The sequence below is a fragment of the Echinops telfairi genome, unplaced genomic scaffold (genome assembly GCF_000313985.2).
Source record: "Echinops telfairi isolate 266 unplaced genomic scaffold, ASM31398v2 ScPeMD7_7475;HRSCAF=8513, whole genome shotgun sequence".
In the NCBI taxonomy this organism is placed as follows: domain Eukaryota; kingdom Metazoa; phylum Chordata; class Mammalia; order Afrosoricida; family Tenrecidae; genus Echinops; species Echinops telfairi.
This window is the reverse complement of record NW_022111379.1, coordinates 15734337-15747614: the sequence shown is the minus strand read 5'-3', so window position 1 is coordinate 15747614 and position 13278 is coordinate 15734337. Positions and strand designations below refer to the sequence as shown.

Here is a 13278-nt window from a genome sequence, read left to right as displayed (position 1 = left end):
TAATAGAAGGAGGGGAGTGGAGTCCTGGGTTTAATAGAGGAGGGGAGTGGAGTCCTGGGTTTAATAGAAGGAGGGGAGTGGAGTCCTGGGTTTAACAGAAGGAGGGGAGTGGAGTCCTGGGTTTAACAGAAGGAGGGGAGTGGAGTCCTGGGTTTAATAGAAGGAGGGGAGTGGAGTCCTGGGTTTAATAGAGGAGGGGAGTGGAGTCCTGGGTTTAATAGAGGAGGGGAGTGGAGTCCTGGGTTTAATAGAGGGTACAGGCTTGCTGCTGGAGATTCCAGTCCAATCTTCATTGAGATCTATTCAAGGCTTGGGCAGTGTGCGATTGTGAATCATTCGCATGATTTACAATAGATCCTAGGCCAATCATGCAAATCTGCTGCAGAATGGAGTATTTGCCATAAACAGGCTTTGAAGGGGTGTTGGTGATGAGTGAGGTACTGTTTGTGCACCACGAGATAAAGGGAGACCTTGACAGCATTGGATTTATGTATGATACATTTTCATGCACGCCTTCCCATCCAAGAATCTCAGTGGCCTCCTGGAAAATCCTCAACTTGCAAATGCTCTGAAGAATCAGCCAAGGTTAATGGTTGGCAGGGGAAGCGGGGTAGGGTGGGGGTGGGGAGTAGGGCGGATGAAGAAGCCCCAAATTTCTTTTTCTACCCTCAAGTTGGGCTGCTGTCAAGAGCTTGGTGCTTGCCTCTTCCCAACCTCAAGGCAGCCGACCTCACAGGGAGACCTGGCAATTTGATTTATGATAATTGATTCTCACTTATAAAATTGTGGCCATTCCTTGGAGAGGGCCGAAGTAAAATTTCCGAACAAAACAACAAAATAAGAAATGACAGTGTAAATTAAAGGATGATTATCAAATTGCTCTGGAAATCGTCACTGTGAAAGATAGAGAAAAGAAAGACCGTGAGGTGCTGGTCTCTTACGTTAGTCTCACAAAGACCTAGAGACTAGAATAAGCTGTCTTTTAAAAATTATTTTAGAAACAAACCCTCAGAACATACTTTTATATGTATATTTACACACACTTTTATATGTATATGTACATTACCTACATCACTATTATCTACCTACCTACCTATTGACTGAGTACCATCCATGTATCATCCACCTGTCCTTCTTTGTAGCCTTTTCTCAGATGAACATGAGCTCCTGCCTCAGATTATATTAACATTGTTAACCTATTTTAAATCCCTACGGCACAGCAAGAGTCTTACGTACTTATATATTTTTAAATGCCTGTGCTTTAAACTCATTTTTTTTACTTTAAATAGCTGTATATTAACTCTCCGTTTAGGCTGCAGGACCTCCTGGCTTAGTTTAACAGCCCAACAAAATAAGAGTGGATACAAACTCTGTAATTTACTCACAGGCACCAATGGATATATAAATGTAAAAATGTGCACAATATTTTATGCCATGCTTGGTTTCATTGTGACCTAATGTTTATAATATGTAAATAATGGCTTCCTTTTAAAGCAAAGAACTTTTAATATACAGATTCATCTGAAGTCATTTTACTTTAATATAAACAGAAATAAAAATAAAATAAAGATCTTTGCCAATAAATAAATACTCATGGACAAAGGCAACCATTGAAGGGATTAAAAATGACAGAAGTCAACAGAAAACTTTCAATATCATACTTCTACTTGAATATGAAGATATTTTTATCAAAGGGAAAGACTCAAGAAATGCTTTGATAAAATAATCTCACACTATCTTTGAAGCGGTTTCATTCATTTTACTACCCACTGTGTTTCTTATCAAAGGGCCAAGGGTAAGAAGTTTCCTAGTTATGATTAGGAAGGAATTTGATAGATCAGAAGACCCAATTGAAGTTGGGCATAATAAATATTAAAGTATTACATGACATTAATCCTGCCATTCCATTACTCTCTCCATCTTTGTGCACAGACTAATTATCCGGAAGCCAGTGTTCAGAAGAAAATAGAAACATACTTACCCTGGGCCGGAGTAATCTCTTTATTGCATCAACAAGGCTGGCTCTGTACTGGTCCAGAAACAGGCTGACGGGGAGAGAGCAGAATCCAGATTAAACCGGGGTTTCAATTCTAATGATACTAATGGAGTCATGTGAAAGGCTAATTAACACATGTTTAATGTGTTAAGAAAGAGATTGTTTCCTTCCTTTCAAGTGTCTCATTGGGGGTGGGGGTCCACGCCTGCGAACTTGGAGAAACACTGGTGAGATGAAGCACTCTTGCACTTCTGGTCATCGGAGCACAGACTCTCATGAACCTGGGCCCTCTCCCTACTGAGGATGTTTTCAGGGTTTCAAAAACCATCTGCATGACCCACCACACTCAAACCACTCAGTAGGTCTCAGGTGGCAGTGACTAGGAACAAGAGTGAGGATAGACTCAACCAGTGACCTTGGAGTACATGGGTCCTAAGACCAAGACCAGGAGTAGGCACTGTAATAAGAGACCCTCTGGGCCGCCATGTGGCACCTCTTCCCCATCCACCTCCTACAGCTCCCTGGACTTTCTCATTTTCTTTCTCTGCATCTGGAAAACTGCTGCTGCTGGTTGGGTTAGTCTGACTCTCTCTTCACCAAGCCTTCTCTCAGAAACTTGGGAGAGAGTTTCCTTATGTAGAACTTGCAGGTCCAAGATCTCTGAGTTCAGGTTACCCCAGTATTCAATGGTAAGACATCAGCTGCTTAAAACCTGGGAGTCTTAACAACACCTAGAGAAGGTACCCAGAGCATGCTGCCAAGTGAATCGAAGAGACCCGAGCCTGTCATCAACACCCACTGGGAGGGACCACTTTTCTTCTGAATCTCATAGGAGGCTCTAGGATCCTCGCAATATGAAGTATGGAGCTCTGAACGCTCAGCTGAATCTTTGAAATCTGAACCATCCTGGGCAACCTAGGCTGCTTAGTTGCCAAAGCCATGGCACTCAACTGCACCTACCTCATTCAGGGGAGGGAAAAGGGAAGGGAAGACGAGGACTTCCCTTACAAAGCTGACAAGACAATAGGGACACGAGCTAGATGTCGGTTCATACAGATTAAACAAAAACGTTAGAGATGAACACAACTTTTAAGAGTGGGCCTCAAAACCTACTGCTGCCGAGTTAGTTCTGACCCGTAGCGACCCTAAGAGTCGAAGGGCTTCCAAGACAGCATCTTCCTCCCACAGTTCAAACTGCCAGCAGAGGGGAGTTTAGGCAGGACGTCTCAATAACTAAAGAGTTCCTACGGATTGAGCGGAGGACTACGTGCCAAGCATCCTTCTAGAAGCTCTTCAGTTCATTTAAACCTCATGTGATTCCCATGAGGTGGTTATTATCCTCATCCATGATTTTTCGCCTAAGGAGACTGAGGCACAGAGAAATGTCTTCATGTGAACAGAGTAATGAGGGCGGAAGGGGCAGATGACCGATTCAGAGAAGAGCAGCAGGTTGCCAGATGGCTGGAGTTAGGGGAGGCTTGTCCAGAGAGCCTGTCCTGGTTCCTCCAGGGGCTCACACAGGAGGGCCTTTGGAAGTCCCCCTAGGCCCTAAGTTCTAGTGTTGTCTCCCATCCGGGTCCTAAACTCCTTGTCAGCTTTTCAATGACCACCTCTAGGCTAAGCTTTTGTAAAGCAAAGCCCCAAAACGAAAAGCAAAGAAAAGGATTGTCTTCCACATAGTAATAGAAATTCCTAATAACATTTTTAGGGATGAACAACAACAACAACAAAAAAGGAAGGAAAGAAGCAGAAGTGTTGTTGGAAAGGCATCTTATTCCCCAGCACAACTGCAAATGCCCAATTTGGAAGAAGTGTGAAGACAGCCCTAGCTGGGGGTCTCCCCTCTCCCACCTTAGGCAACGGTCTCCCCCGTATCCCTCCACCCACCCACCCCGTGCCTCCCCCACAGGCCTTTACTCCAAACGAGCTCACTATCCTCCTAACAACTCCCAGGATAAAGACCTTTATTGGGAGTGATGAAAATCCACCCTTCACATGGGCTCAGAGGATAGGAGTAACTTAAACGGGTCTATTAACAAAGGCGGAGCGGGCTAGTGATTGGGAGGGAGGTATCCTTTCAACTCTCCCTCATCAGAAACTCGTCACAAAGTATAGTCTGGCCGTTCACTAACTCACTCGCTCGCTCGCTCACTCACACTCCTACTGCTCTATATAACTCACTTGTGGAATCCACGCACTGGCCCATTGATCTGAATCGTAAATTTCATGACAGAGAAAAGGCGCTGGGCCATCTGCATCACTTCCCCTTCAGATGCTAAGAGGTTCGGAGATTTCTGCTGAGCGCAGAACATCTAGGGACCTGAACTAGCACAGAGCACAGGGAGCCCTATCGTTCCGTCAGTATCCAGAGGCGGAAAGACAACGATGGAATTTTCCAGGTGAACTGTACCAAGTGGAAGAAAATGTTTTGAGAAGGATGATGGCAACAAATGTACAAATGTGCTGGGCACAATGGATGCATGTATGGATTGTGCTGAGAGCTGTATGAGCCCCCAAAAAAATGATTTAAAAAAAAAAAAAAGACATTCCCTTTGGGCAGTGGAGCCATGCCTCTTTCAGCTTTGGCCAGTTGATGGTTGTGGGGGCAGGGGCTGACTCTGGCTTTTCCTCTGGCCTGGGTGTTTTAATGGCAAGATCCTGAGCAATGGTGCATCTTCTCTGCCACAGAGCCTTCGATGGTAAGGGGGCAAAGAGCTGACTACATGTGGGCTGAACATCTTTTCAGGTGGAGGGGCCTGTGGGCTATGGCCACAGCATCTGGAAGCAAGCAAAGATATTCTGGCACCTCCAATAGTTTTACAAAACAGCTTTAAAAACAAACCTTTTCCATCACTCACTGAAAGGCTTGGAAAAAGAAGCAATCTAATGTACAGTCAAGGTAAAATGGCAGGCAAGGTGGGAGGTTCCTGCATTGCTTCAAGTCTCTGCTGCTGAGACCTGATCGCAGGTGCGCTGAGGAGTCCTGCATCCCGCAGGGGGCCAGGATCTGGGGGGCACTTTGCAAAAGCTGCTCAGCCTTTGTTTAGAGCACCCAAATGAACAGATGTGTTTGTTTTCTCAGAGCTACAAAAACCTGACGAGCCATCAGCCACGGAATGGAAGCTTTCATTGGAGAACAACACCTCACTTCCAGATCCTTCGATTTTCTTGTGATGGATCGGGAGTCAGGAAAGGTAAGTTAACAATCAGCCTTCGCTCGGTATTCAAAATGAGGCAAGGGCTAGGCTGGCCTGTGTTGCAGCAGAAAGGAATCCTTATATGAAACTTGACATTAAACACGTCAACCGAGGGACTTCATCGGCAGGCTTCTCCCTACACCTGTGCTAAGCCATCTAATATTTTGGTGTTTGTCAACAGCATCCTCCTGTAGGTGCGGCTGTCGCCCTCGAGTTTTCTCCTTCTGTATCTAGGAACTGTTGAGCTGTGAAACGACTTTTCATTGTCCGAAATGCTGAGTGGTGAAGGACGGCTGGCTCTCACAGGTTGTCTCTTTATTTTATAATCCAGTTGAGCTCCTAAATGTAGATGCCAACAATTTAGCTCTCTCTCCTGAGAAATAAGTTCTTTCCTCCCTTACTGCCCAAAGGCTTATGAAAGTCTGAACTTAAATAGAGTGCTTCAAAAACATACAGATCCCAGGGCTTGTTGTCATTGTGTGTGTTTGACTTGAATAACACTGTGGGTTTGGAATCGGGTTGTGACCACGACTGGTTTTCACGGGAATGGCGCAAGCAGTACCACTGGCTAGTGTGGACAACGCCATCCTTTCTGGAAATGCTTCCGCCTCACCCGGAATATCTGGCCTCCGACCCTTGTTTCATATTCCTCTTGGCTGATCCAGATCTTCTTGCCTGACAGTGGCTAAAGGGTGGTGCCCATAGCCTCTTTATCTGGGGCACCTATTGCTGGCAGCGTGCTGCCCGTTTCATCTCAGAGGTGGTATCCAAAGAGAACTTTCTTTTGCTCCTCTGTGATAAACAAAAAAAAAAAGGCAACCTGGATGCCACATCCACACCCGGACTCTGACAGGGAAATGCCGAAGCCAACCGGACAGCTGGTGCTCTTGGTGTCCTGGGCTTCAGCGCTGTTTATGGGGGCAACGTGGGCATGAGAAACAGCACTGTACTTTCTAAGTTTCTAAGCAGCTTAGCTTTCCCTGTGAATCTGGCGAAGGACCATCACCAAATCACTGCTCTCAGAAATAACGTGGCCATTGCAGGGAGAGCAGCATTTTATGTTTTATGTTTACGAATGGAAAATGATAAACAGGCTCTGGGACCATCAGAAAAAGAAAAGCCCCTAAACTCCACACACACAATAATTCGTACACAGAACAGGCATTTACAAAATGGGTGTTTAGTTTGTTGGCTCCAGAAAATGTCACACGGCTATAGCTGTGTGTGTGTGTACCTATAACAATGTATTATGTGATGTATTTTAACGAAAGGCACACATGCTTATCGGTTATATACAACCCCGTTGTTGGCTGGGGGTGGTGGGACACTATTTTCAAACATGTTGTGTGGCTATTTTTAACCTGACTGAGAACATTAATCAGAAAAGAGCTTACATCTTACTTCCTCGGCTTGTCTCTCCACTACAAACAGGATGACATGGTGTGAGTGTCCGTAATATGAGACATGACAGAGCCAGGCTGTTTTGATATTTGTGTGAAGGACAAATTTAACTCTAAATCTCTTGGCCAGACCCGACTCTCCCCACCTAATCGGGCGCCCATCCGTGCTCGACCCTGGGCTAAACGTCCAAGAAGATGCTGCCCCCCTCCCTGCCTTCTGCTGCCCTCTGATCTGACTTTCATGCTTAATCTGATCTAATCCTGCCAGCATTATCTTCATCTCTGCAATGAACCTGGAGGATCCTTTCTCAGATTTGGTGAGGAAAGGCTTTTACTAAATTACTTGCTCAAATCATATGGTGAGCTTTTAGCTCCTTATTTTTGATTAGATGAGGGATGTACCATTGATGTGGAATATCAATGATTAGTCAGAAATCTATGTTTAGGACGGGCTTTCTGAAATTGAGTGCAAAGAGGCTGAAAGGGCCACAAAGAAATAGGAAATCTCAGCTGAAAAAATAGAAGAATGTTTATCTTTCATTGAGGAGGTTTCTGGTTTTTTCAGAGGAAGAAAAATTGAGTTTCACTGGCTGAGGTGGAAGAGTTACCCATTGGATGTGTTATTCAATAGAGAGTTTGCTTTCTGAAAGTGCGGTCTATGTCACTTGACTTTCCCCTGGGAAAGTGTCTGGGTTCTGGATCTTAGGAGTGGGTTTGGCAATGTAAGAGGGTAAGAGGACTTCCTTAGAATCTGAACTTTTTGTGTTTTTATATCATAAGAACTATCATAATGAAATGACAAATAAGATCTTAGTCTTAACAATAGAGAAAAGAAGCCTTCTGAATTCTCTCTGTTTCCCATTGGTGAAATAATTATTATTCAACATGCAAAAAGAGAACACATACATTAGTTGACATAATTACTAAGGTTAGAAGCACATTTATCCTATAGGTTTGAAACACATCTGATCCTTTGGGATCAGACTTTCATTAACAAATAAATAGATCAGGTTTAAAGACAAACAGCTAATGTAAAAATATTTTTTAAAGCAGGTACCTGAAAGAGATTTCAGTGTAATTATTTGAATAAGAATAAACATATGTTAAAATGTTTGCTTTATGTGTAAGTAAGCACTCTAATTTAACACACTGAAAATATTCGATAGCAAAGATACATAAAGGAAAAAAAGACATTTCCCTGAAGATGTTCCGCAGATAGGTTTATTTGCTGGAGTGCATATGAGTGTGTACACACATATATATTCCCTTATATCAATAGTCAGATCTTTCCTACGAAGTAAGCTAATTGAGCTGTTTGTGTTGATAAACTCCTTTTTCTCCAGCCTAGTCCTCTCCGGGCCATAATTATTTGCAATTTGCCTAAGTCGTCCATTTACCGATACGTCAAGCATGAAACAGAGGCAATTCCAGAAAATGGAAATGCTTCTCAAAATCAATCTTTGGGAAATAATGTGGTAGAAGTTACTGTGTGATAGAAGACTACCTTATGACTGTCACATGGAGATGAATATTAATTTGTTGAGGTTAGGGTGGCTTTGTGCTTCATTTGTTGACTTTGCTTACCCGTCAGCAAAGCAGCACAGCCCAATTACTCCAGCAAAGCTTTTTTTTTTTCCAAACAAGAATTTTATGATTTTTATGTACTTACCAGTCAGCACACATAACAATGTCAAAATGTCCTTCCAGTTGAGAGACATCTGTCTCATTATCCCATCGTAAAATGCTTGAGGAAAAAAGATTTTAAAAATTATACTTAGTTTTTTTTTTAACTTTTGATTTTGAGCTATTAACATTATTACTTTTCTTGGGTGGCATTTGAAATGATTTCAAGAGTATATACAAATTCTTTCAAAAGGTTTAATAATTAAAAAAAAAAAACCCAAGGGAAAAAACTGCCTGTTCTGTTTTATTTAGTCTGCAGATCTGGCTGAGGAAGATTTCTGTACTTTAATACAATAGTTAAGCTTTTGTTGGTTTTTCTAGGCAAACTAGGGAGACGTCCCTTCCTTGGCATCATGGTTATAATGATTGTAGACCCTTAACACCAATGAGGTAGTTTCTAACAGCCTGAAATGAAAATTTATAACAAATAAACGATGTGGGATCTACCGATTTTTCCATCCTGCCTTCAGTGCCGGTTCCATTTCTTAGCGATGGAAATGAGCACTTTGGCAAAGACAGAAAGAGGGAACACAAAAAGAGCCAACTTTCGTCTGTAGTTCTTGGTTTATGGGCATATTGAAAATATGCCGGAATCTCATCCGTCCAACGTCTAGTCTCCAAAAGAGGATGCTCTAAACTTCACATTAATAACAATAATTAGCAGCATCTATTTGAAAACTCTAGTTACATTTATGAAACCAGCCAGAGATTGCAAGTTCCTCTCAATTAAGAACTGTGATGATTAGCATTTTACCACATAAAAGCATTTTAAAGATCCCTCCCGCACCTCACCCCCGGTCACATCACAACTGTGATTTTTTTTTTCCCCAAGGAAAATTCTCCTCCAATTTTCTGTTTGATTGTTACTTAGAGCTAAACTGACAGATCGTATTCTACCCTGTCCGGTTATAGTTACTTACCTTTATTTCTTCTTCATCTTCCTTGAGTGAAAAGTCTTATGTTCGAATATGAGAATAAGCCCTTTTTAAAAACAAGTCCAAAACGTATGTGCAAAATGTCCATATACACTAATTCACAGGCGAGCTCATGAAATCTTATGGTGGAAAGATGAAACACATCACCCTACGGTGCCCACGCCGACTGCGCACCTGTTGTTCACCAGCTCCCTTGAGTCATTCATACTGAGCACCTACTATGTGTCAGGCCCTGTGCTGTGTCTTGGGCCATGTCTTCAGAAAGGCAGCCCAGTGGGCTATACTCTATTGCCATCAAGTGGCTACAGCCCCCTAGCGACCCCATAGGATAGAGTAGGCTGTGATCTGTATGAGAGCACGCTGCCACAGCCTCCTCCCTTACAGGGGCTCCTGGGTTCAAGAACCTTGATCCTGAACCAGCAAGGTTCCTTCAGCAGGTCACACAGGCACATCAACCAGCCATTCCAATGCAGCATGCTATGTGCACTTGAAGGACCAGACTCAAAAGCTCTGGGGAAGGCTTTCCAGAGGACAGTAGGAAATCAATGCTCGTTTTGGGGTTCTCAGGAACTCCTCTCAGCTGGGGAGAGTGGGCAACAATCAATGGGAGAGTGGGCAACAAGCAATATCAAATTTCTGGAGCCTCACATGGAAGCATCTGCTTCGTCCTCATCGGAGACATCGCATCTTGAATTTTCTAACATGAACAAAATGATTTCAAATAGAGATCGATCCTAGATGTTCTCAACCCAAACAAACAAATTCACTGCCATCAAGTCGACGAAGGCCCTGTGGGTTTCCAGGACTCTAACTCTTAGGGAGTAGAAAACCTCGTCTTTCTGCCTCGGAGTGGCTGCCGACCACTATGGTGGTTTTGAACTGCCGACCTTGTGGTTAGCAGCACGGTGTAACTCACTACACCATGAGGGAAATTTTCTCAGATCATAAAATTCATGTGTTTACTATGCAACTTTGGGAAACAGAGAAATATATTCAAGAGGCATGATTAAGAAGGTGTGTTTGATACAGGTGTGATTACTAAAGGGGACACCTCAGCGATGGAAGCAGACCATGTGCCTGGGTGCTGACCAACAGGTTGGAGGTTTGATTTCACTCAGAGATGCCTCAGAAGAGAAACCTGGTCATTAGAACTGATGGTGATTACACAACTCATTTTAAAAGTGATTTTACCGTGGGGGGTGGGGGGTGGGGTGGCATGTGGGATACTCTAAAATTGATTGTGGTGATGATTGTACAACTCTTCTTGATATGACTGAAGCATTGAATTGCATGATATGTGGATTAAGTGCCCATAAAACTTTTTTTTAAAGTACACTTAACTATTAAAAAAAAAAAAGGCCACTCTCTTAAACACTTTAGGAAAACCATTCGCCCTGTATGTTGGAGCTGTATTGCACTCTTGAGTTTATCGCAGACTGGCACCTGGGTGTCGTCTTCCAGATTTTGTCCTTACCGGCAACTGCAACCCTAACCCACTCCCTGACCACCCGCTTCCATCTACTGTACCGCAGTCCACCCACACACCCTTTGCTTGGCTCTGATTCCAACCACTCTTCAATCCATTGATCCGATCACCTTATCACTGTCCCTCTTACCTAACGTTACTTTCCCTCCTTGATCTATTCCTTGCCCATACCAAACTCCATACTCAATAATATCCCTCGTGTGGACATTCGCACCCCTGTTGTCCTTCTTACTTCCTCGCGCATTGCTGCACGGCTGCACCTGTACACCGCGTGTGGCTGGAGAAAACCCCCAGGGGCCTGGACCGGCTACACTTTAAATTCATGACCATGAACCTCAAGTGGCTTCGTAATGATGTTGGCCCATGACATTGACCTTCCCCTTATCCAGTTACTCTCTCATTGACTCTGGCCATTATTTTGCACCTTTTCTCTCTTTTAAAAATTCTAACACCTCCTCCCTCATCCTCACTTTAAGATGACGATCTTGCTTTCTGCTGCTTCACTGTCAAAGTTCCAGCAACCAGACGAGAACTTCCGTCAACCCCCACTGGCATCTTTAAACTCCAAACATCTCCTGCCCATTTCCCTGCTTCTCCTTTGCAGCAAAAAATCCTTGCCAATGTTGCCTTACTCTTGGCTACCAATTTCGTTCCTTCTCTTTTCCCGGAAACCTACTCCAGGCTTTTATCATCATTGCTCCACCAAAAGTAGTCTTTGTCAAACACACCCATGCTGTCCACGCTGCTCATTCAGGCCCCTTCTTAGCCTTCATCTTGTGGACCCACCAGGCGAGACTTTTCCTATGATTTCGAGATTCGTATACTCAACATTTTAACTTTAATATTTCTACATGTCTATCAAATAGACATCTCAACATTAACATGCTTAACATTAAATTTCTGAATACTTTTTGCAAAATATATTTCATGTGTAATCTTGTTCATCTTAGTTAATGGCATTTCCATCTTTCTAGTTGCTCAGACTCCAAACCTGGAACACACCCTCAACTATTCTCTTTCTTTATCACCCCACCCTACATCCAATATGCCTGGGTATACCTTTGAAATATATAAAATTATCCAATCGCTTCTCTCCACTTCTACCACTCCCACCCCGATCTAAGAGATTATCATCTCTCACCTGAATTACTGCATAGTCTAACTTTTTTTTTGCTTCCACCCTACACTCTTTCCTTAAGAGAGCAGCCAGAGATCCATTCAAAGCATATATCATATTTAATTCATGCCCTATAATCACAGAGTAAAAGTGAATGTTTTCACATGATCTTTAAAACTCTATACAATCTGGGTGGGGTTCACACTCTGAGATCATCTCCGATTACTCTCCCTCTTGCTCTCTCTGCTCTAGAAACACCGGCCTTCTTATGGCTTCTTTTTTCTTTCAGAAGTTTATATATGTTAGTCTATTGTCTTCTTGTCTGCTGATACGTCTGAGCTTATCCTCATCTGGGCTGGGATTTCTTCAGTAGACCCGGCACCAGGCCTGTTGCTGTCCTGCGGCCTTTAGACTAGCTGTTCCCTCTGTCTAGAATATGCTCGTCCTCCAGGCAGCCCTACGGTCACCTCTCCATCTCCAAATTGTTGCTCATGTGTCTTGCCTACCGTGACCAACATCTTTAAAATGGCAACTATTAACTTTCTACTTCAGCAAAAAAGAAGGTGAAATAAATATTTTCAGACATTGAAAAGAAATACAGATGCTGGGTTTCTGGGTGGTGGTGGTGGCTGTGGTGGTTACAGTGATGGTGTGGTGCGGGGGTCGGTGGGGGTAAAAGGGAGCCAATGTCAAGGAGTTCAGGAAGGAAAAGAATGTTTTGAAACTGTGGTAGTAATTGTACAATGTTTCTTGATTTGACTGAACTATGATATCTATATTAATGCCTAATAAAATGGTTTTGAGCGGGGAGGGAGGGGAAAAAATGAGGGGCTGATACCAAAGGCTCAAGTAGAAAGAAATGTTTGAGAATGACGATGGCAACAAACATACAAATGTGCTTGACACAATGGATGTATGCATGGATTGTGAGAAGAGTTGTAATGAGGCCCCAATAAAATGATTAAAAAATGGTTTTGAAAAATAAAAGAAATATTAATTCTTTCAGCAGGCCTGCACTACAAAAAATGTGAAGGGAAGTCCTTTAGGCAGAAGGAAAATGATGACCCCATGATATGTGTGAGTGTGTGTGTACGTATATCGCTTAACTCTTTAAAACAGAATTAACTGGTTAAACAGAAAATAAATAGTATGTGGTTTATAACATATGCATAAGTAAACTAGATGACAACAATGGTTTAAGGAGTAAAATGGAAATAAACGACTTAAGCTTCTAATACTTGCATAAAGTGGCAGACTGTTATTTGACTGTTATATGACAAATTAAAGATGTATAACTGTCAAACTGAAAACAGCTACTGAAATAACGAAAATAGTAATGGCTAATAAACGACAAAGGTGATCAAATAAAAAAATAACATGTATCATTTGATCCAAAACAAGGTAGACAAAGAAGAAAAGGGGAACAAAGAACAGATGGGACAAACAGGAAAACAACAGCCACAT

At 42.8% G+C, this 13278-nt stretch overlaps 1 protein-coding gene across 1 annotated transcript in view; it reads right to left on the bottom strand.

Moving 5' to 3' along the window:
- CAMKMT (calmodulin-lysine N-methyltransferase) overlaps nucleotides 1–13278 on the bottom strand; it is a 470081-nt gene that overhangs the window by 18568 nt on the left and 438235 nt on the right. The window contains exons 8-9 of the mRNA XM_030884357.2: nucleotides 8263–8337; nucleotides 1982–2045 (exon numbers count right to left, since the gene is read on the bottom strand). Coding sequence (XP_030740217.1) covers nucleotides 1982–2045; nucleotides 8263–8337 — 139 coding nt within the window. The remainder of the gene's footprint in view (nucleotides 1–1981; nucleotides 2046–8262; nucleotides 8338–13278) is intronic.